This window comes from Drosophila sechellia, chromosome 3L (assembly GCF_004382195.2).
Source record: "Drosophila sechellia strain sech25 chromosome 3L, ASM438219v1, whole genome shotgun sequence".
NCBI lineage: Eukaryota > Metazoa > Arthropoda > Insecta > Diptera > Drosophilidae > Drosophila > Drosophila sechellia.
The window spans coordinates 17,412,917-17,433,976 of NC_045951.1; the positions used below are offsets into that span (position 1 = coordinate 17,412,917).

Consider the following 21,060-nt stretch of genomic DNA (forward strand, 5'->3'; position numbering starts at 1 on the left):
TTTTTAATTGGTCTCTAAAATTTATTTACCAAGAAACAATTCATTTAATTAATACGTTAACAAGAAAAATGTAAATAGGTAATAACCCTGTTATAAAAGTTATAAAAGAATGATATTAAATAAAGTTATTGAAAATTATTATTATTCATTTCTTAGTTTTAGTTGAATAATTTCGAATGCTAAAAGTAGCTTTTTGCTCATCCTCGTTTTAGCGGAAAACTCGCCAAGCTGAGTATCACTGTTCACAGCTGTCGCACCGGCTTTTCAAAAGCCATCTGGCAACGCTCGCGAACGCTCAGTGTCAAAATTTCGTCCGTTTCGAATAAATAATTTATTTTTGGGCTTTATTCACACATTTAGCACCGCATTATTCCCAATATTTTTTACTCAAAAGTTTTGGGGTACAAAATTCATAGCTCATTGCAATGTTCCGATTTGGCAAGCTCCACCGCAGTCTGTCTAAGGTGGCCAAAAAGGGACGGACAGCTGTGTATATTCAGAGCCGTTGCGTTCAGTCGAGGAGTTTCTTGCCGGGATTGGCTAGTAGAACGGCTGGAACGCCCTCTGCGACGGCCCAAGTAACCGGTGGGAACAAGCACCAGGTACAGACCCATGGTAATTCTGTTAACAGTGGCCACGAAGAAGTAAGTGCATTCGTAGAATTAGTTTACATAACACAAGACTCTAATATATTACCCCAATCCAGCATAACAGCCGCTGGCCGAGGAAAATCTTCAGTGGCATCCAGCCGACGGGTTCCCTGCATCTGGGTAATTATCTCGGCGCCGTGCGCAAGTGGGTGGAGCTGCAGAATGCCCGTGACGATGTCACCGTCTGTATTGTGGATTTGCACTCTATTACCATGCCCCACAATCCGCCGCTTTTGCGAGAGAATATCTTCACCATGGCCGCCACGTTGCTGGCATGTGGAATCGATCCCACCAAGAGCACCCTCTTCGTCCAGTCAGCCGTTGCCGAGCATGCCGAGTTCAACTGGATCCTTAGCTCCTTGACCACCATGCCGCGATTGGCTCAACTGCCGCAGTTCCGAGAGAAGTCCCGTCTTCTAAAGGATGTCCCTCTGGGTTTGTACGTTTACCCGGTTCTTCAAGCCGCAGACATCATGCTTTACAAGTAAGTAAACATATTCCTTCCTTTGGTCGAGAATGCAAGCGTTCCAGTATCTTATCAGTCTTCAACGCTTTGGTTCAGCATTACACATTCTTAAGCCATCTTTTAATGGTTTGCCATCTGCTTACTTATTATAGTACTTATAATATTCATATTCGTTTTTCCATTAGGTCCACTCATGTTCCTGTGGGCGCTGACCAGATTCAGCACATTCAGCTGGCCCAGCATTTGTCCAGAATTTATAACGGTCGCTATGGCGAGACCTTCCCTGTTTGCACCGCCATTATTGAGGATGGTGATGCCTCTCGTGTGCTGTCCCTGCGAGATCCCTCCAAAAAGATGTCTAAATCGGAGGCGAATCCCAAGGCCACCATTAACTTGTGTGACTCGCCCGACTTGATAACGCAGAAGATAAAGAAAGCCGTCACAGACTTTACATCGGACATTACCTATAATCCTGGCAAGCGAGCTGGCGTCAGCAATCTGGTCAACATCCATGCCCAGGTCACGGGACAGAGCATTAAGACAGTGGTTAACGAGGCCGCCACTTTGGACACGGCAAAGTATAAGGACCGTGTGGCGGAGGCTGTGGTCGAGCACTTGCGTCCGATCCGTGAACAGATACACCATCACATGACGAAGCGCAACGAGATGATCTACTTGCTGGAAGTGGGTGCAGAAAAGGCACGTCAGCAGGCACGTCAAACGTTGAACGATGTCAAACAGCGCCTAGGGCTAGGCACCAGTGCCAACATTCCGGCTGCGGTGCATGTGGCTCCACTTCTGCCCGCACCCGATATTTCCAAAACCTCGGCAAGCAGGCGAATGTCCAAGGACTTCGATGGGAATGTCCACGAGCGCCACGAACGTATGTACGGATTCGGAGATCAGCCAAGCGGAGGAGCTGGTCAGTCAACCACCGGCGAGATGGCGGATATGCCTCAGGCCGTTCCACCGCGGGTGATCCGTCGGGCCCCCATCGTTCCCACTCAGTCCATACGCGTGGAGAAACAACTCGGTACCACTCGAACTCGACACGTTTTCCAGATGGACACCTGCAATGCTCCGCATATTGGGTTCAAACCGCCGCCAGGATTTTCGTCCAGCATGGTCACCGGTGGTATAGCTAAGAACAAGCGCGCGACAGTTAAACCCGTAACTGGCAATCTGGGATTCGGCCAGCAATCGCAAGGTGGCTCTTACAAGCACAGCCAGAACGTGAATCCCAGCGCGGTATCCACCATTGCACGTGAAGTAAACGCTGCCAAGAAGCAAGAGTTCACTTGCAACCCCGCTTTGTACGGTTCTGCCTTAGAATCGCTTTCCAATTCAAGTCGCTCGAGCGAGAAAACTAACTCTACGCCAGGAGACAGTGAGTTCATAATTGTCGCGAACGAGGAGGAGGAGCAGGCTTCCTCTGAGGAGCAACGCGAAGAAGCTGAAGAGGAGGACTCCGCGGAACGTGAAAGGGAGAAAGGCGAGCGTAATGCCACAGAAGCTACCAAAGTCGAGATTTAACTCTCGGAAACATTGCAATTGTTATAAGTGTAGTTCAAGTATACTTAGGTAACATTACTGTCAAATCTGTCGTTTTTTTGAAAATCGCGAACAGCTTTTGCAGCAGATGACGGAGTCAATACTTAAAGTGCTGCGATATCAAGATAATATAGACGTACCAAAATCTAATGGCATATGTGGATAATGACACTACAATTATTGTTATATTTACTGTTATGTACTGAGAGTGCAGTAAGATTACATTTCAAACTTGTAAAATGTTTAATCCCATGTGATTGTATTGGCCGGCTTGATTTCATCGCTAAATTATAAGCAAATCTCGCACCCAAATAAATTTATACTGATTTAGCATAGGAATATTCGCGTTTATTGCTTTCAGCTAACTTATTGTACTCTCGTTTTTTTTGGTATCCTATTTTACGGTATGAGGATAAGTGCATGTGTAAATTACATTGGTGAGTATGTGAATGATGAGAAGCGCGTCTAAACGCGCATTTCGCTGGCAAAAAAAGTAAATGTATAGTGTGGTTAATATCAATATATATTTAAGATGTACTGTGCATCAATATCAGGGGCACCTCGTTGCCGTATTTTGAGTTCTCCTGGCCGCCCAACAACGCCGAATTGCTGCAGTCCCGCATCATGGCAATGGAATTGTTGCGCTGTTCCCGCTGCCTCAGCCGGCTGTGACGGATGCCATAGGCCAGGAAGATTGCCAAGCCTATTGCGATCCATATACTGAAGCGAATCCATGTGAGTATGTCCAACTTGATCATCAGGTAAATGTTGATCAGAATGGAAATGCCGGGTAGCCAGGGAACCAAGGGCACCTTAAACGACAATTTCACTCCTGATGTTGGCTGGCGCGAGATGACCAGGAGCAGTACTGCAAGGGGTATGGTGCCCAGCACCAACTTAATACCATCGAAGGACGTCACGTTAGCCAGATCCTCCTCGAACTTGGTCAGAATCTGCGAGAAAACCATGCACCAAAGAGCTGTAACAAAATAAATGTTATTAGGGGAATATTAACAATACTAATTTAAAACAATTTGTACTCACAGAACAACGTGACACTGTAGGTCACTATCCTTGAAGTCTGCTTTGTGGGTACTGTCTGACCATTTAGGTTGAATATCCGCCTCCATAGTGCACACGGACGATCCTGCTCCAGACCTGTGGCACGTCCGTTTGCCACAATGCGGCTCTCACGTCGATCGTCCACTTCGTAGCGGAGCATAAGGACACAACTGGCCACCATGGAATAGGCCAACAAAGTGCCAATAGACATCATGTTCACTAGTTGGCTGAGATTGAAAACGGCCGCCAGAATGCCAGTCAGCAGACCTGTGATCATGGTTCCCTTGAACGGCGTCTTGTACTTCTCGCTAATGTCTCCGAGAAATTTGAACAGCAATCCATCGTTGGACATGGCAAATACTATCCTTGGCAGCGGAAACATGGCTCCCATCATGCTGGAGCACAGTCCAAACATCGCTCCAATACTGACAACATACTCGGCCACATGCCAGCCGTTTATCCGGAAGACATGGGGCAGCGGAGCCTTTTCGTCCTGCTCAAAATAGGGCAGCATCATGGTCAGCACTGTGGACACTCCAAAGTAGGCCAGGAAGATCATGGCCAGCGAGACAATCACAGCAAATGGAATGGACTTCTTGGGGTTCTTGGCCTCCTCTCCAGCTGTGGCAATGCAGTCGAAGCCAATGAAGCCGTAAAAACAAACTGCAGCTCCCTTGATTATGCCCGAAACTCCGTAGGGCATAAATCCACCATCGCCGTAGCCCTCGGGTACCTGAGATTTTGGAATGGACCAGTTGCTGCTGGAAACTGAAAAAAGGATTGTGTAAGAAAATAAAAATGTAAAAAAATTTTAAAATTCACCTTTAAAAAGACCCGCGATAATGACGAACAACACGACTCCAAGATTAAGCATGGTGAAGACATTGTTGACCCTGGTGGACTCCTTGGCACCAACTGCAATGGCCAGGGAAAAAAGTATGGTCACCACGAAGGCAAACAGATCCGGATAGGCACCCATTCCCTCGATGTTGAGGGGCATGTGGGTGCCCAGGAAACTGCTCATCGGATTGCCGCAAAGCTGATCGAGATAGGTGCTTAAACCCTTGACGACACTGGCAGAGCCTAGGGAAAGCGAATATTGGGCAATTAAATCAAATCAATCAGACGGCGGCGTCTCCAATTGAGAACTTACCAATTGCGTATTCGAGAATGAGATTCCAGCCGATGAGGAAGGCGATAAACTCGCCAATGGTCACATAGCTGTAGATATACGCCGATCCCGCCTTTGGAACGCGAGCTCCGAACTCCGCATAGCACAGTCCGGCGAAAATCGAGGCGATGGCAGCGATGAGGAAACTCACGACCACGGCTGGACCGGCATACTGCTTGGACACTTCGCCAGCTAGGACATAAACGCCCACACCCAACGTCGATCCGATTCCCAGGGCGGTAAGATCGAAGGCGGATAAGACCTTGGCCAATTTGGATTCATTCGAGTCCTCCAGGGGCTTCTTGCGTGTGAGCACGCGAAACGCATTCGTCACGCTCCAGCTGGGCATTCTGGAATATGTTCATTAAACAATTATTATAATGGGTAAGTGTGCAATTGGGGCTTAGGGCTTCTGCTGAGCCGTGCAATAATAACCCGCCGTATTTTCGATGTTTACAGAACCCACATATTAACACGTTCGCAATTTGTGGAAAGTGCCGGTGATGGTAGGTGGGCTAAGAAATTGTGCGGAGTTGGGTTTATGAATCGGGCCATAAGAAAATTAGTGGGCGTCCGTTAATGTGCGAATGTAGACAACGGTTTTACAGCCGCCAAGTCGCGTCGAAGCTGATCTAAATTGGAGTCTTGTGATCATCGGGGATTATTACCAATGACTCACAGGGGATGTCTTCACACAAAGTTATCCCATGGTGCAGTGCCTCAGTTAAGACAACGCTCAAGAAAATGGGAGTTTGTCAAACTGTTTAGATACAAATTTGATAAGGATTCAGAAATTAGAAAAGGAAAATCCTTCAAGTTTTCGAAATTCATTTCGGCTTACATGGTTGAAAATAATTAATGTCTTTAAATATTAAATATTATTAAAAAATGAGTTTTTTCTTTTATCACACAAAATTGTCAAGAAATAAACATAATACTATTCAAACCCGTTTTAAATTTTCGATACAACTTTTAAATATGTTTGAAAATTTATATTTCAGAGAATTATTTATCGTTTTCTCACCTGCTTGTTAGTGAACTAGTTCAGATCCTTTATCACAAAGATACTTTTTTTTAGCTTGTCTCTTTTATCCCCTTTGAATTTGAATCATTATCAACTTAATATCACAAACTGCCAGCCATTCTAGGTTTCCAAGGGTGGAGTCGAGTTTCAAATACTTGAGTGGGCAAATAATAATCGAATCTGTATCTGGTCGCCACTTAATTGAGTTTGCGTATTCGAATTCGCAGTTTGGAATTGGATCGAATTGCGTATAGCGCCGGGAAACGTTCCACTTATTTCTGAGCGTTTGTGAAGCACGCCAGTGCCATTAAATAGCGAATCGGTTCTACGGGTCCGGGGGATCGTGGTGAGTTCCAGCCGGACAGAAGCTCTCTAATCCTCAGGTCAGACACAACTGTGGTGGAATCACGTCTCTGACGCTGATAACGCTAATTGGTAACCCGTTACCCACCTCCTTTCCCCACCTGAACATGAAGTACGAGTATCGCATACCCGAATGCATACTACGGATGGGAATTCTCAATCCAACGGATGACTTGTCAGGTCGATGGGCCAAGTTTACCACAAGCCCTAATGAATTGTCGCGTTCGATTAGCGGTTCGAATAGTGGAAGCTGTTTGTCGTCATTAAATAAGTAGCAGAGTAGCTAAATTTTAGGATCAGTTCACTTTCTTGGTAATTAAGATTTTTTGATGCTTTAATATTTACATTTTTGACACGCATCTTACACATTATCATCCATCTTACACATTAGAAAGTGGCTGATATCTTAAAGAACTTTCACAAGATAAGAACCACGAATTGAGAACTAAACTTTTTTAAAAAAAATCGTAATATTTTCTTTGTATGACTAATTTTTCAAATGAAGTATTATTTCCAAGTACGAAATATGAGAAATACTTCATTGCGACCAGTTTAATTGGAATTTTTACGCACCAAAACAAGCAGCTGAACTTTTCGTCCCTATGTGAAAAGGACAAACACGCTTCACAGGGCATTTTCCAGTTGGGGTGTTGATACCACCTGGATGGTTTTGGTTTCGTACGGCACTACTAATTTCGCTTTGTTTGAGCTTTTCATTCACATGGCCGCGTGGAGATGGAGATTTGGCCATTGTTTATACGCAACTCAGCTGATAGGGAATAGCCGATTCACGTCGTGTGGCCGAGAAGTGGGTGCTAAATCGTGGCTAAAATTAGCCACACTGTTTGATTGCATTTAACGCTAATTTTAGACACTAGTTGCATGCGTGTTCTTGAGGCCCTCCACACACACACACACTTCACATCTCAAGTAACTCACCCATAGTACTCGGCGAACTCCTCCATTGCTGTCATGCGAATCGATTTGATTAAATTCAATTAATACTGTACCGCTCATCAATTTGCGGCCGCTTTCCGTTCTTCACATAACCATTCTGCCGCAAACCATGTGTTTTGGTCATAAAATCGCTTTTCCACGCAACACAGGCACATTGCCAGTGCAGCTGCCGCTCTCTCCATTCTCCCATTTGCCATGGCCGCAGTCAAAAGGGGTTGCACGTCGTAGAACCATTTTAAATAACAGTTGCTGCAAATCCAACTTGAAACCTCTATTTTAGAAATCTAAAAATCTATTGAATTTCGAAACTTTGAAAAACTTTCTACGCATTTACTTAAATTTAACTAAAAGAATAAGTATTTCGAATAGTTGAATATAATTTTTATAATTAAATTTAATTATATTATTAGCTAGTCATTTATATCTTTCTATTCACAAGTAAAAACTCTACACTTACATTAAAAGCGAGTTCAGTTGAAATATTTTTTAACCTTTACTATAAGAAGCTTTAAATTATATTAGGTAATATATTGTAATATATTGTATTGTAATATATAATATTGTATTATTTGACATCCCTCGCGCTACGACCATGTTCATCTACTATTTGCGTTTGACGGTCGGGAGAGAATCCGGGTAGTCGACTTCTTCGAATATCCATGAGCTAGATATGCTGGCGTTATTAATACATTCAACGTAGTGGAATGGCAGCCCTGATTTAGCCGGTAAAAAGCACAAGACCCGCTCTCTCTGTTGGCTCTCTTTTTGACCTTTCTTAGTGTGCTTACTACATAGCCACTTCAATTTCATCAGCCTAGGGGCTACCCCTAACAGAGTTTCTTAGAAAGTTTCAAGAAACACCGCCTATTGTTATCTTGCTCACATAATTTAGGTCTGAAAAATATAAATTTTTATATTTTTAAATAAAAACACTATCTGATCAAAAACAACAGAAGTAAATGTTGTTATACATGCATTTTTTCATTATTTCTAATCTATGCACCACATGCAATAGAAAGAAGACTTTTTGAGAAATTTCATGCATTAATCTATGTATCTTTAAAATTGAAATTAGTTTGCCTAGACATGCATATATACTGATCAAGCATGTACATTTCTATATATGGACCTATGTACATACATATGTATGTTTATATGTACATATATACAGAATAATGTATAATTACACTTTTCAAAAACTTATATTGAGTAGGAATCACTCTGTGCAGAAGAAATCACTTTCACATGAATCAACAATTAGAGTTTTATTTACAATTAAAGTCACATTTTGAGTTGCTAATCAGTTGGCGAAGAGATTCCGATGATTGAATGAATCATACATATGTATGTATGTATTTATGTGCATACATATGTATGCTTGTACAAACATAGATAAAATAAATTTGCTCAAATTTGTTTATTAAGGGACAGTGGTGTAAATATAAACTGATGAGTGCGAAGACAAGCAATTTTAATCTGCTTCGATTGCAGTTGGTCAAAAACTAAATGACGCCCACTATGTCTACAATATTATATTTGCTAAATACATAACGGATCTTAAAGTTTCGTCATGGAAGTTTTAAATCCAAACCTTTACGCTGTTCAGTCACACTTGGTTATAATAAGGCAATCATAATTTAATAATCTGAACAAATTTTTACATCGAATAATCTCCAACACAATTAGTTTCAATAAGATTGTGAAGATGTGGAGTTATCCTTTCGTTGCAGCTGGGTTGCTGCTGTTATTCGGTCTGAATTTGGTCTTTTTGCTGGAAACCAACTATTGCCTTTTAAAAAACTGTCCAGCGGATAAAAAATTGCCACATATTGGCTGCAATAACAGTGGGGTAAGAATGATAGTTCGAAAACAACAACGTAATTTCATTCTTGTGATAAAAGGGCGTTGCTAATTATGTCGGGGTTTGGATTTTTTCATATCTTTCTAGCAATATGGCTGTTGTTATCTTAAGATTTGACAATTTGTTTTTAACTTAAACCAATTTAAATTGGATTCTCTACGTATTACTATGCTATTACGAAACAATTTTTAGTAAGCTAGCGTAAAGTTACATTGGTACATTGCATTAAAAAAATTGCTACCCATATGTACCCGTTACTCGTATAGTAAAAGGGTAAGCTAAATTGGTTAAAAAGTATATAACATCTGACCATGTCCGTATCTTCTTCTGTCTGTCGTTTTGTCCGCATGAGCGCTGTACTATATGGAACTATAAAAACTGAATAGTTAAATTAGATATGCAGATTCTATTGACATCCACGCTGTGGAATTTTTCAAACCCATTCTATACCCCACAAACCCATGTAGCCACACCTACTCCAACGCCCACAAACCCTCACTTTTGAAAAATGTTTAGATTTTTCTTCCTTTTACATTTTTACATTTTTTTTACACTTTGGCAAGGCGCCTCCTTACACCTACAAAACGCCCAAAATGGTCACGGCCACATTTTTAAACAATTTTTTAAGTTTTTTTCTCATTTTGTTCCCCAATATCTATCGATATCCTAGAAAAATAATGAAATTTCGCCTTCGCATCCCCACTATCTGAGTAAAGGGTATCTAATAGTCAGGGAACTCGACTACAGTATTCTCTTTTGTTTTTGTATTGCAGAGCTGGTCGCCAAAGTGCGGAAAAGAACCAAAAATCATTGACGTACCCAAGCATATAAAAAAGTTCATTTTAAACTATCACAACACATATCGCGATATTGTGGCCGGGGGTCAAATGCACAGGCTACCCATTGCAGCTCGTATGCTCAAGTTGAAGTGGGACCACGATTTGGCTCTTTTAGCTACAATCTTGGTAAAGCGATGCGATCTCCAACCCACAGACCACTGTACATCCACGGAAGAGTTCTCGTCCCCAAGCTACCATGCGGTATATAACAAGTTCAAGGCAAAGGAGGATACATTCAGGATAGTTCGATCTCAGCTGAATGCGTGGTATGATCAGTATAAGCACGTTTCTGCATCCAGTCTAATTGATGGATTGTCAACTGATAAGTAAGCTTTAATTGCAATTTTAGTTCTAATATAATTCATGGCAAATAATATTTATCGGTTTTAGGAAGGAGATTGGACACTTCCTAAGGATGATTGTGGGCCCCACTAACCGATTGGGATGTGCCATAGCCAGTATCGAAAAAGACGGATGGACCCATCAATGGCTAGCCTGTCTATACAGCTGTTCACCCCAGAAGAACACGCTTCTATACGAGTATTCCGGAAAACCGGCAGAATACTGCAGCACTGGGGTTAATGGCAAATTCCAAAATCTATGCAATGACATCGAACCTGTGAAAGATTGCATGCACTCTGAACTATTCAACACAATGACCGCCAACGACACTACATCACTGATCAGAGGCATGTTGAATAGACAATCGCAACCCAGAACTTTTGGGTGGCTTTGGAATTGGGGGACAAAAATTTGGGGCTGGGTGAAGAATGCTTGGAAAACAATTGTGGGTGGTGGTGGCGGTGGTGGTGGTGGTGGTGGTGGTGATGATGGTGGTGGTGGTGGTGGTGATGATGGCGGTGGCGGTGGTGGTGATGATGGCGGTGGAGGAGGCGGTGGTGGCGGAGATTATTAAGATGGTGAATGAATTCGACTTATGTATCAATAAATTTATAACATGAAAATTATGGCTAAAATAAAATTAAAATCACAATCTATAGATAATACGAAATTTTAATTATAATTTTACTCTGGGAATATGTTTTGTGTCATTTTAATATTTGCCGCTTACAAATTAAACCAAATTGTTATCTGTGCAAACAATAAAAGTACATTACAATAAAACAAGAAAGCTTGTTATAGTTGACTATCAGATTATCAGACGGACATTGTTTAATCAAAGACACTAGAATTCTAGTTATTAGAATTATTGGTTATTATTCTAGTGTCTTTGGCTCCACTCGTCTAGGAGACGTTCCATTCAAAGCCATCTAAAACTGCAAATTTAAAAGATATGTTTATTTATCGTATCGTAACATTAACTATACTAATAATATTAGTTTTCTTGAAGATAAAATACGGAAGAGTTCTCGTCCCCAAGCTACCATGCGGTATATAACAAGTTTAAGGCGAAGGAGGATACATTCAGGATAGTTCGATCTCAGCTGAATGCGTGGTATGATCAGCATAAGCACGTTTCTGCATCCAGTCTAATTGATGGATTGTCCACGGATAAGTAAGCTTTAATTGTAATTTCAGTTCTAATATAATTCATGGCAAATAATATTTATCGGTTTCAGGAAGGAGATTGGACACTTCCTAAGGATGATTGTGGGCCCCACTAACCGATTGGGGTGTGCCATAGCCAGTATCGAAAAAGTCGGATGGACCCATCAATGGCTAGCCTGTCTATACAGCTGTTCACCCCAAAAGAACTCGCTTCTTTATGAGTATTCCGGAAAACCGGGAGAATATTGCACCACTGTGACTGATGGAAAATTCAAAAATCTTTGTAATGACACTGAACCTGTGAAAGATTGCATGCACTCTGAACTATTCAAGCCGATAACCACCAACGACACTGCATCATTGATCAGGGGCATGGTGAAAGGACAAAGCCAATCCAGAAGTATTTTGTGTGGCTTGTGTCCTCTCTGCTGCAAGTGGTGGAATTGGGCAAAGGGAGGTTGCGGATTGATAAAAAAAACTTTGAGTGCTATTACACATGGTGGTGGTGAAAGTGAAAAATGATTTTAAAAATTTCATAATTTTGGAAATTTATTTAAATGTAACTTAATATAAAATAATAATTTAATAATTATAATATATGTAACATTGTAAGGAATGTTAAGTTCAACTTATACCTTTGGTATTATTTTGGACATTTAAATTTGAAAAATGCAGTAATCCATAAGTAAAACGTGGATTTTTTTATTTCATTAATTGTCTTGAAAAATTCTATTGAAAAATAGAAAAATGAAAAGTTTATCTTGCACATCCACTAGCGATGTTACGGGTATATGATAGTCGATAGTCGGGGATATCGACTAAAGTTTTAAATTTAAAATGCAGTCAAGTTTTTTTAAATTGCAGATCCAAAAGGTATGCAACAATTCTCTTCTGTAGACTCGCTAAGAGGAACGAATCTCTTTTGAATCCGCTCTCTCTTCCTTTCTCTCTTGGTACCACCCACTCCAAAGCTGGTTTGATGTTATTTTGGATGGGATATATATATTAACCGGTAACTGACTATTAAGCCAGCCTCAAAATATTTTCACTGGGTTTTTAGTTGCTCTCCGCACTTCGAGTCCGGCGGATCAGAGATTAAATTTCGGGGAACTATTAACTCGATCGCGAATAGCAGTGGTTGAAGTTGGCATGCACGAATCTAGCTGATAAGTCCATTGTTATTTGGATTCCTTTTATTTGACTTCGGTGAGCGTTTTTTTTTAATCTCTTTGATAATGAAGGTGTGTGAACAGAATTAAAAGATTTGGCAATAAATTTCCGTGCGATTGTTAAATACAATTTAAAGGTGTATATCAATTGGTTTGGACTGGCGTTAGAAAATAATTAAGGAAAGTAAAATATGTTTGTTTCGGCGTATGCAATAAACAAGCTGAAACTGTTCATGTGTAAAAGCTAACTTATTAATGGATGTGACAATGACTTGTCATTATCTAATATTTATCTTAAACTTTTTGTGTGTACAAGAATTATTTTTATATCTATCGCATGATAAACTAAATACCTAACATTAAAGTTATTGTTTAATATTATATATAAACATGTTTGTTTGAAACATATGTATCATGAGAAACGATTGCTAAAGAGTTTAATACTTCAAAATAATTAAAAACAATTGAGTTGGTAGAGAACACTTTCCCAGGCCGATATTCTAGCAGTGATCATAAACAACTTCCTACTTGAATAACTTTCAGAGTCATCTCATTTGCATTTACTCGTAGTTGTTGTGATCTTTAATTACGCCTAATTTGTTGAAAACATTTGCCTAAGTGCACATTGCCACGATGTTTGCATACTGTCTATCAGTATTTACATATATTGGGTGTACTGTATTTATTTTTCAGCTAGATGTTATTTAGTTGATAAGTTGTTGAGCGGCAGAAATTTCCCAAAATTAACTATTGAAAGCCTGACCAAATTGGTTAAATTGAAAAGCATTATACCACTAATATATCCGGAACGATCTGAAGAGCTCATCCATCATTAACAGAGTGTTACCCGCTGACTTGTTGTCGCCCATTTGGCATGTTAATTTGTTAAACGCTTATATGCACTAATTCTCGTTTATTTGTTTTTTTACTAGCTGTCCCACATCTTCCTCACTCCATTCACGGCGATGTCAACTCATCTGGATAAATTCAGCAGTGCTACCTCGTTGTTAACTGGCTTTGTTTTATTTATTGCCTTATCAAATGGAATTATTGCCACATCCGATAAGCCCAATATCATCATTATAATGGCAGATGATCTGGTAGGCACCACGTGATAATTATTTGATCTAAATACCACTTAACGTCAGTTTCCGACAGGGTTTCGACGACGTTAGCTTTCGCGGCTCCGATAATTTCCTCACTCCCAACATTGATGCTTTGGCATATAGCGGAGTGATCCTTAATAATCTCTATGTAGCTCCGATGTGCACACCCAGCAGAGCAGCTCTACTGACTGGAAAATATCCCATAAATACGGGCAAGTTTATGCCTAGATGATGATAGAAATATATTCCCAATTGATTCCATAACTGTAACTATATCTTTTAGGAATGCAGCACTATGTGATTGTGAACGATCAGCCTTGGGGTCTTCCGCTCAATGAGACCACCATGGCGGAGATCTTCCGGGAAAACGGATATCGAACAAGTCTCCTGGGAAAGTGGCATTTGGGGTTGTCACAGCGTAATTTTACGCCCACGGAAAGGGGCTTCGATCGGCACTTTGGATACCTTGGGGCTTATGTGGACTACTACACCCAGAGTTATGAACAACAGGTAAGGATTAGCTAAGAACGGAACTTTTACTAAACGAAACCATTATTTAAAAACTCATAGCCGTTACTCGGCTAGCTGCAGTGCAAGTTTCCTTCTTTTAAATTCTTATAAAAAATAATAACACAAAAAAACTTCTACAGTGGTAAAAATTCAATATTATCTTGCTTACAAATATTGCTAATATACATCAAATTTTTTATATTTTTCCAATTTTTTTTTTAAATTTTTTCTGTTGTAATTTATTGAAACCTTTAATATTGTTGTGATTTTTTCAGAATAAGGGATACAATGGTCACGATTTCCGGGACAATCTTAAATCCACCCACGATCACGTGGGGCATTATGTCACCGATGTGCTCACAGATGCTGCCGTCAAAGAAATTGAGGATCATGGCTCGAAAAATAGTAGCCAGCCCCTGTTTCTACTTCTGAATCATCTGGCTCCCCATGCTGCAAACGATGATGATCCCATGCAGGCACCAGCGGAGGAGGTGTCCCGATTTGAATACATTAGCAATAAAGCCCATCGTTACTACGCCGCCATGGTTTCCAGACTGGATAAAAGTGTGGGATCTGTAATCGACGCACTAGCTCGACAGGAAATGCTCCAAAACAGCATCATACTCTTTCTGTCCGATAATGGTGGGCCAACAGAGGGACAGCACTCTACCACTGCCTCCAACTATCCACTGAGGGGGGTAAGTCGTGTTATTCGATATTTGTTTATAAACTATTTTACAAACAATTTACTTAACAAACTAACTTAAGTACTTTTATTAAATTATTGAACACAAAGATCCTTAACTATATGTTAATAATTAACTTCATTATATATTTTAGCAAAAGAATTCCCCCTGGGAGGGCGCTCTGAGATCCTCGGCGGCCATTTGGAGCACTGAGTTCGAGCGGCTGGGAAGTGTTTGGAAGCAGCAGATCTATATTGGCGACCTGTTGCCCACGTTGGCGGCAGCAGCTGGAATATCTCCGGATCCGGCGCTTCATTTGGACGGATTGAACCTGTGGTCTGCCCTCAAGTACGGATACGAATCGGTAGAGCGGGAGATTGTCCATGTGATTGATGAGGATGTGGCAGTGCCACATTTGTCCTATACGCGAGGAAAGTGGAAGGTGATTAGCGGCACTACCAATGAGGGTCTCTACGACGGCTGGCTTGGTCACAGGGAAACCAGTGAAGTGGATCCTGGGGCCGTGGAATACGAAGAACTCGTTCGGAATACCAGTGTCTGGCTTCAGTTGCAGCAGGTGACCTCCGGAGAGCGCAACATTAGCGAACTAAGAGATAAATCCAGGATCGAATGTCCGGATCCTGCGACAGGAGTTAAGCCATGCTTGCCTCTCGAGGGACCCTGTCTATTCGATATCGAGGCTGATCCCTGCGAGCGGAGCAACCTATATGCGGAGTATCAAAACTCGACAATCTTTCTTGATCTTTGGGAGCGAATCCAGCAATTTGCCAAACAGGCACATTCTCCCAATAATAAACCAGGGGATCCCAATTGCGACCCGCGATTTTACCACAATGAGTGGACTTGGTGGCAGGACGAGAAGGCTTCCAGTTCAGGGACTATCGGGGTAATGAAAGTCTTTACCATGTTAATGGTATTCATTTTCACAAGCAGGTTTATTCATTAAATCAAAATAGTTATGTAGGTAAAATATTTAATGATCTTGTTAGCAAAGTTGGCATGTAATCAAAAAATTAATAAAAACTTTGTCTAAGCACAATAGACCATTTCACATTTTATTAGTATTTTATTACACATTTACTTATTTCCAAAAGCAAAATCTTAACCATTTGACTTGTGGCCATAACTCACTGTGAGCCGATAGTTTTTGTGTAACCAATGCGATATTTTATGGCTTAAATTTTAACTATCAATATTCATTTCTGAGTACTGTCCAATTGGATCCAGTGTCAAATCTCCCTTTTATCTAATCGATTACTTCTGCGAAAACTGATAGTTGCAAAACCCCCTTCAAATTAAATTAAACCACAGCCAAATAGCTTTCTGCCAATCAAAGTGTCTTACATAGTATTTAACCATACTAGTTCACGACACTGAAATCAGGGCAAGATCTTTGGTTACTGATTAAATACCATAATCAATCAACTTTTCTATCTATCAATATAATATAATAAAAGAATCAAAGACTCTGTTGACTTACTTTGTATGCCAAAACGAACTTAAAGAAAAAATAAGCTAACTCAGTTAAATTTCAATGTTTTGGACTCTAAAATGTATTTCTATTTTCTTGTCATGCGGAAAATTATCACGAGTTCATAATAAAATATCAATTTAAAAGAAATTTCAAGTTAATTTCGAGTTTGAAGGGTGGTCCCTTCAAAAAATGAATTTTTATAAAATTGTCAATCTCAATTTTCGGTTTAGGCATCAAGTTTCATTTTAACGGCAATAAAGTGTAGTCTCTTTAAATTTGTAAAGAAATATCATTGGTTTTTTTTATATTAGAATATCAATATGAAATAAAAAGTTTTGGACTGAATCTATGAAGAAATTTCTGTAAGACATCATCTGCCTTGAGAATCATATTTAATAAAACTAGTATATTTATACAAGTGAAGTGTTTCAAAGTCAATCTATTTATTTGTTGCATACCAAAAAATTTAATAAGTCCGATTTCGTGCACTTAAAAATAAATGTAAATATTGGAAATAAATTATTTTTATTTATTTTTTAAGGGGGAGCAAGATATCAAAGGAACTTAATTCAGAGAAAGATCTAGTAGTAGAACCTAGTATAATGTTCCATTGATCTTAGGCTGGGCCACAAGAACTTCATATTTGTCGAACTTTCGCAGGGCCAAGCTCTCGTGCTTGATGATGCACACCTTCTGGCTGCTGAGGAGCAGGGTGCCGATTAGGACGCCTCCATCGGTCTTGGCACGGCAGCAGAACACCCGCTCATTTTTGACCGTTGTGCCCACGGCAACGGCTCCCTTTTCATAGAATCCATCGAAGCTCCTGACCCACTTGTACTTGACATCTCGCTCAGCCACAAGGATGTCGTAAACGAGGAGCTTTGATGACTCGGTTTCGGTATTGAAGTAAGCAGTACCAGTTTCCGCAACAACTCGAGCCGGCAGGATGCTATTGGAGTACTTAACACGACCTACATAGATGGTAAATCCGTAGGGATCGTAGCCACCCACAATGGCACTATAGGGAACAACGTAGGACAAATTACCAGCCTTCCACACGTGCTCGGTATCTGTTCGAAAATATTATGTTAATAGGGTTCAGTTAACCGTCTGGTTTATTGGTTCTCACCATAAGTCGAGGGAACCGCGTAGGCAACTGCGAACAGGGCCAAAACTACACAGGCAACTTTGTACATCTTGACGGACTGCTGGATTCACTTTGAGTGTCTGGCCAGTGAGTGACTTAACTGCTTTTATAGTCGGCTTCTTATCTCCCGACTCCAATTACACTTATCGCTATCAAAAGATTGGTATTGATAGCATCTGTTTCGGTGACTAACGCATCGTAGTTTTATTGCACCTTTTAAAGGTAACAGAAATTTGAAGAAAAAATCCCTCTAAGCCATTTCATAATATTGAGTTATTACTTAATTGTTAAATATAAATTGTTTAAAAATGAAAATAAATACAAATATAATTAAATATATATATTTATGTTGTGTTTTGTTAATACAATAAATGAGCTAAAAACTTTATTAATGTTTTTATATTTTAAAATCAATATAAGTACAGCATAGCCATCGAAATTTGAAAAGTTTGTTAGCTATTCTTGATTAAAATAAAAAATGTAATAAAATAAAAATGGTTGGCTTTAATTTGATATATTTTAAATAAAACAATATTAGAAAACAGTTTCTTAAAGTTTAAAATTTTTTTACTAGATCAAAGATCCTGTCAATAATTACGATCAATAATTTCCTAAGGGAATACCTTATTCGTTATCCTTTTATACATATTAAAATGTAAAGTTGTATTATATTTTAATTATCTTAGTGAAATTTTCATGTAAATTCCTCTCCTTATAAAAGTTTTCATCTTATCTAACATGATAAATCAATTAGGAACGCAAAGAACATTTTTCTGATAAAGAGTTATAGATTTTATTTCCTTGCATTCAGTATACAATGTACCCATTTACAGAGCGAATGGCATGAACGGAGCCACTTGGCGTTGTCTGACCAGTATCTCGTACTTGTCGGATTCATGGAGTTGAAGGTTATCGTATTTGACGATGCACCTCCTCTTCGAAGGATACAGGGTTCCAATGAAGACGCCCCCAGCGCATCGGGTGCGACAGACGAAGTCGCGTTCATTGGCGACATTGGTTCCGACGGATACTGCATTTTTCTCCCGAAAACCATCGAAGCTACGGATCCATTGGTAGCTGACAGTGGCATTAGACACCAGGACCTCGTATGTTATAGTTGCAAAGTTAGCCTCGTCCGTGTTAAAGGTGGCCCTTCCCAATTCCGGGAACACTCGGGCAGGCAGAACATTATTCACGTAGTACACACGGCCGACGTAGTTTATGTAGCCATCGGAATCAAAGCCGCCCAGCACTACTTCGTCCGGCAGATCCTGCGTCCTGTCGGCAAGGATCCATTTGTCATCAGTGCTATAGACTCCTCCCCTGATGAGGGTCACCAAATGAACTAGGACTACGGTCACAATTATTAAGCCCTTGTAGGAGTACATTCTTGAACTGTTGACTACGAAGATGTCTTGAACATTCCCAATTCCTGACCGTCTTTATAGTTAATTTTATTTTTGGGGTAATTTAGATTTTAGATTAGATAAATGGTTATTTTTCTAAAAGTTCTGTTGTCAATTCAACGTGAGATTAAACTTCAGAAAAATTACCGAAGTTAAAGTTCCCCTTCACATAAGCTGTGCTAAGTCTCTTGAGGCCACTATAAATTTAATTTTCTTAAATGATTTTTTTTGGATTTTTTTGCAAACCTGAATATATTCTCTTCAATTAATACTCAGCTAATGGGCGGTTTGTAGGCGTGGCGTTCTGAAATGTAGTTCCACAGCGTAGTCGTCACTAGAATCTGCAGGTCTGATCTTAATGTTCTAGCTTAGATTCTAGCCGAGATTACCATGATTATACAGACAGACGAACTAACAGTCGGGCAAGGCTAGATTGAGCCGTCTAGTGATCTTGATCGAAACTATATATACTTTGTTGGGTTGAAAAGGCTTCTACAACCTTATATAATTTACATCATTTTCTACAAATCTAGTTAATCATTTTACTCTACGAGTAACGTATTTAATTATGTAATTCATTTACTAAAAAAATAAACAATTAAAGTCCTTTTTTCTGTGCGCCTAATGCGTAAAATAATTGGATCTAAATTGGATTTCGATCTTAAAGTATTTCATTTATTTTATTAATAATTTTTGAAATGTCAAAAACTTCAACACAGTTGTGCTTTTTTTCTACCTGATTTAAATAAAGATAAAAGAATAAGAAAATTGCATCTTAAAACTTTGCTTCTTTAGTAAATATTTGAATTAAATTCAAAGTCATTAATTAAAAGGAAAGGAATTATTTTACATTAATAAATATTTTTTATTTATATTTTATTGTATTTATTTTGTTGCTCAGCATTTAATGTTGGATATAAACGTCATCAAATGGGGAGATAGCAGCTACACGACGTTCGCGGACGAGGATCTCGTACTTGTCGAACTGCCGGAGCGGGAAGTTGTCGTACTTGACGATGCACATTCGCTTGGCAAGGTACAGCGTGCCGATAAAGATGGATTCATCACAGCGGACACGGCAGATGAAGACACGGTCGTTGGAGGCGTTGGTTCCCACAGATACGGCGTTCTTCTCCCGGAAACCATCGAAACTGCGGATCCAATGGTAGTCTACAGTGGCGTTGGACACCAGCACCTCGTAGGTGGTGGCCTGGTTGCCCAAGGTGTCGGTGTTGTAGGTGGCCTTTCCCAGTTCCGGAACCACTCGGGCTGGCAGAATGTTACTGCTGTATGCGACACGACCCACGTAGGTGTAGTAACCATCGGGATCGATGCCACCGAGAATCGCTTCCTCTGGAAGGTCCAGGGTCTTGTCCAGGTACACCCACTTGTCCTCATAGCTGTAGACTCCTCCCTGGATAAGGGCCACCAGCTGGACGAGGACTACGGCCACAATTGCAGAACTCTTGGCTGAGAACATGATTCGATTGTTGAGAGGCGGGGTATTGTGGACATTTCGAGTTGCTAACAGCTTTTATAGGTCTTTCATATCTATAGCTTGATAGTAAATCATTCTTCGAGAGGATACTCTGTGATTAGATTGTTATAGACTTTTTTAGATCGGTGATTAACAATTAAAGTTCTGGGGTCAGTTACAGGGAAGATCTTCAAACCTTTTGTAAAGCCCTTTCCAAAAAATTCCCCTAAAAACAACCAATGTGACATATTGTGGAAAATGAAAACGGTTATATACATTTGCAAATTGACCGAATTTGCTAGTGATCCTGACCTAGGACCCTTATCGGGTTGAAAACGATTTCCTAAACCAGTTTAATTATTTTAAGGGAATGTAGTAAAACGTTTTACTCAATGAGTAACTACCTAAATTTTGTATTCAAGGAAATCAGCTTTTCAGTAGCTTTTTTATAGATGAAACCTATTTAAATGACGTTTTCCACTATTATATACGTATATAGCTTAAACGGAAATCTCATGTTTTAGAATAATGATTTAATTTAATCGTATCCGAAAAATAAAGAGTTGTTTTTATTTAGCAAGTTCTTGTATGTTAAATAATTATGTTAATTG

The 21,060-nt window shown here is 39.9% G+C and overlaps 8 protein-coding genes across 9 annotated transcripts; 4 read left to right on the top strand and 4 right to left on the bottom strand.

The window, feature by feature from the left end:
• The first annotated feature begins 256 nt into the window (after window positions 1-256).
• LOC6606141 (tryptophan--tRNA ligase) lies at window positions 257-3,006 on the top strand. Its single transcript, XM_002030913.2, has 3 exons — window positions 257-644; window positions 707-1,134; window positions 1,302-3,006. The coding sequence occupies exons 1-3, from the start codon at window positions 426-428 to the stop codon at window positions 2,647-2,649; spliced, it is 1,995 nt and encodes a 664-aa protein (XP_002030949.2). The 5' UTR covers window positions 257-425; the 3' UTR covers window positions 2,650-3,006.
• On the bottom strand, window positions 2,994-7,363 carry LOC6606142 (cationic amino acid transporter 2). 2 transcript variants are annotated; one of them, XM_002030914.2, is made up of 5 exons: window positions 7,227-7,363; window positions 4,883-5,250; window positions 4,552-4,812; window positions 3,712-4,497; window positions 2,994-3,646 (listed from the first exon to the last, which is right to left on the bottom strand). In XM_002030914.2, the coding sequence occupies exons 1-5, from the start codon at window positions 7,259-7,261 to the stop codon at window positions 3,195-3,197; spliced, it is 1,902 nt and encodes a 633-aa protein (XP_002030950.2). In that variant the 5' UTR covers window positions 7,262-7,363; the 3' UTR covers window positions 2,994-3,194. The 2 variants fall into 2 exon arrangements, with proteins under 2 accessions (XP_002030950.2, XP_032574105.1); XM_032718214.1 differs by lacking the exon at window positions 7,227-7,363 and adding an exon at window positions 5,925-6,201.
• A 1,572-nt stretch (window positions 7,364-8,935) lies between these two features.
• LOC6606143 (antigen 5 like allergen Cul n 1) lies at window positions 8,936-10,860 on the top strand. The gene is made up of 3 exons (XM_032718459.1): window positions 8,936-9,093; window positions 9,879-10,270; window positions 10,335-10,860. The coding sequence occupies exons 1-3, from the start codon at window positions 8,950-8,952 to the stop codon at window positions 10,858-10,860; spliced, it is 1,062 nt and encodes a 353-aa protein (XP_032574350.1). The 5' UTR covers window positions 8,936-8,949.
• Window positions 10,861-11,299: 439 nt separating this feature from the next.
• On the top strand, window positions 11,300-11,975 carry LOC116800992 (the record flags this gene model as incomplete). The annotated part of the gene is made up of 2 exons (XM_032718040.1): window positions 11,300-11,460; window positions 11,525-11,975. Coding segments are annotated over 2 exons (612 nt in total), but the record flags the coding sequence as incomplete, so codon positions are not given.
• A 533-nt stretch (window positions 11,976-12,508) lies between these two features.
• Window positions 12,509-15,996, top strand: LOC6606144 (arylsulfatase B). The gene is made up of 6 exons (XM_002030916.2): window positions 12,509-12,659; window positions 13,555-13,722; window positions 13,781-13,940; window positions 14,012-14,238; window positions 14,514-14,936; window positions 15,079-15,996. The coding sequence occupies exons 2-6, from the start codon at window positions 13,588-13,590 to the stop codon at window positions 15,889-15,891; spliced, it is 1,758 nt and encodes a 585-aa protein (XP_002030952.1). The 5' UTR covers window positions 12,509-12,659; window positions 13,555-13,587; the 3' UTR covers window positions 15,892-15,996.
• A 929-nt stretch (window positions 15,997-16,925) lies between these two features.
• On the bottom strand, window positions 16,926-17,657 carry LOC6606145. Its single transcript, XM_002030917.2, has 2 exons — window positions 17,549-17,657; window positions 16,926-17,489 (listed from the first exon to the last, which is right to left on the bottom strand). The coding sequence occupies exons 1-2, from the start codon at window positions 17,613-17,615 to the stop codon at window positions 17,014-17,016; spliced, it is 543 nt and encodes a 180-aa protein (XP_002030953.1). The 5' UTR covers window positions 17,616-17,657; the 3' UTR covers window positions 16,926-17,013.
• Window positions 17,658-18,343: 686 nt separating this feature from the next.
• LOC6606146 lies at window positions 18,344-18,962 on the bottom strand. Its single transcript, XM_002030918.2, has one exon. It carries the CDS (start codon window positions 18,952-18,954, stop codon window positions 18,394-18,396), a length of 561 nt encoding a protein of 186 aa, XP_002030954.1. The 5' UTR covers window positions 18,955-18,962; the 3' UTR covers window positions 18,344-18,393.
• An 889-nt stretch (window positions 18,963-19,851) lies between these two features.
• On the bottom strand, window positions 19,852-20,523 carry LOC6606147. The gene has a single exon (XM_002030919.2). It carries the CDS (start codon window positions 20,450-20,452, stop codon window positions 19,877-19,879), a length of 576 nt encoding a protein of 191 aa, XP_002030955.1. The 5' UTR covers window positions 20,453-20,523; the 3' UTR covers window positions 19,852-19,876.
• Between the last annotated feature and the right edge of the window lie 537 nt (window positions 20,524-21,060).

Excerpts from the sequence above, each read along its gene's own strand:
- LOC6606141 (XM_002030913.2), top strand. The coding sequence starts at position 426 with ATGTTCCGATTTGGCAAGCTCCACCGCAGTCTGTCTAAGGTGGCCAAA. Across the intron at positions 645-706 it reads TTAACAGTGGCCACGAAGAA|CATAACAGCCGCTGGCCGAG; the intron begins GTAAGTGCATTC and ends ACCCCAATCCAG. Across the intron at positions 1,135-1,301 it reads GCAGACATCATGCTTTACAA|GTCCACTCATGTTCCTGTGG; the intron begins GTAAGTAAACAT and ends TTTTTCCATTAG.
- LOC6606142 (XM_002030914.2), bottom strand. The coding sequence starts at position 7,261 with ATGACAGCAATGGAGGAGTTCGCCGAGTACTATGG. Across the intron at positions 5,251-7,226 it reads GAGTTCGCCGAGTACTATGG|AATGCCCAGCTGGAGCGTGA; the intron begins GTGAGTTACTTG and ends AACATATTCCAG. Across the intron at positions 3,647-3,711 it reads CTACAGTGTCACGTTGTTCT|CTCTTTGGTGCATGGTTTTC; the intron begins GTGAGTACAAAT and ends ATTTTGTTACAG.
- LOC6606143 (XM_032718459.1), top strand. The coding sequence starts at position 8,950 with ATGTGGAGTTATCCTTTCGTTGCAGCTGGGTTGCTGCTGTTATTCGGT. Across the intron at positions 9,094-9,878 it reads TTGGCTGCAATAACAGTGGG|AGCTGGTCGCCAAAGTGCGG; the intron begins GTAAGAATGATA and ends TTTGTATTGCAG. Across the intron at positions 10,271-10,334 it reads GATGGATTGTCAACTGATAA|GAAGGAGATTGGACACTTCC; the intron begins GTAAGCTTTAAT and ends TATCGGTTTTAG.
- LOC6606144 (XM_002030916.2), top strand. The coding sequence starts at position 13,588 with ATGTCAACTCATCTGGATAAATTCAGCAGTGCTACCTCGTTGTTAACT. Across the intron at positions 13,723-13,780 it reads TTATAATGGCAGATGATCTG|GGTTTCGACGACGTTAGCTT; the intron begins GTAGGCACCACG and ends AGTTTCCGACAG. Across the intron at positions 13,941-14,011 it reads AAAATATCCCATAAATACGG|GAATGCAGCACTATGTGATT; the intron begins GCAAGTTTATGC and ends TATATCTTTTAG.
- LOC6606145 (XM_002030917.2), bottom strand. The coding sequence starts at position 17,615 with ATGTACAAAGTTGCCTGTGTAGTTTTGGCCCTGTTCGCAGTTGCCTAC. Across the intron at positions 17,490-17,548 it reads CGCGGTTCCCTCGACTTATG|ATACCGAGCACGTGTGGAAG; the intron begins GTGAGAACCAAT and ends ATTTTCGAACAG.
- LOC6606146 (XM_002030918.2), bottom strand. The coding sequence starts at position 18,954 with ATGTACTCCTACAAGGGCTTAATAATTGTGACCGTAGTCCTAGTTCAT.
- LOC6606147 (XM_002030919.2), bottom strand. The coding sequence starts at position 20,452 with ATGTTCTCAGCCAAGAGTTCTGCAATTGTGGCCGTAGTCCTCGTCCAG.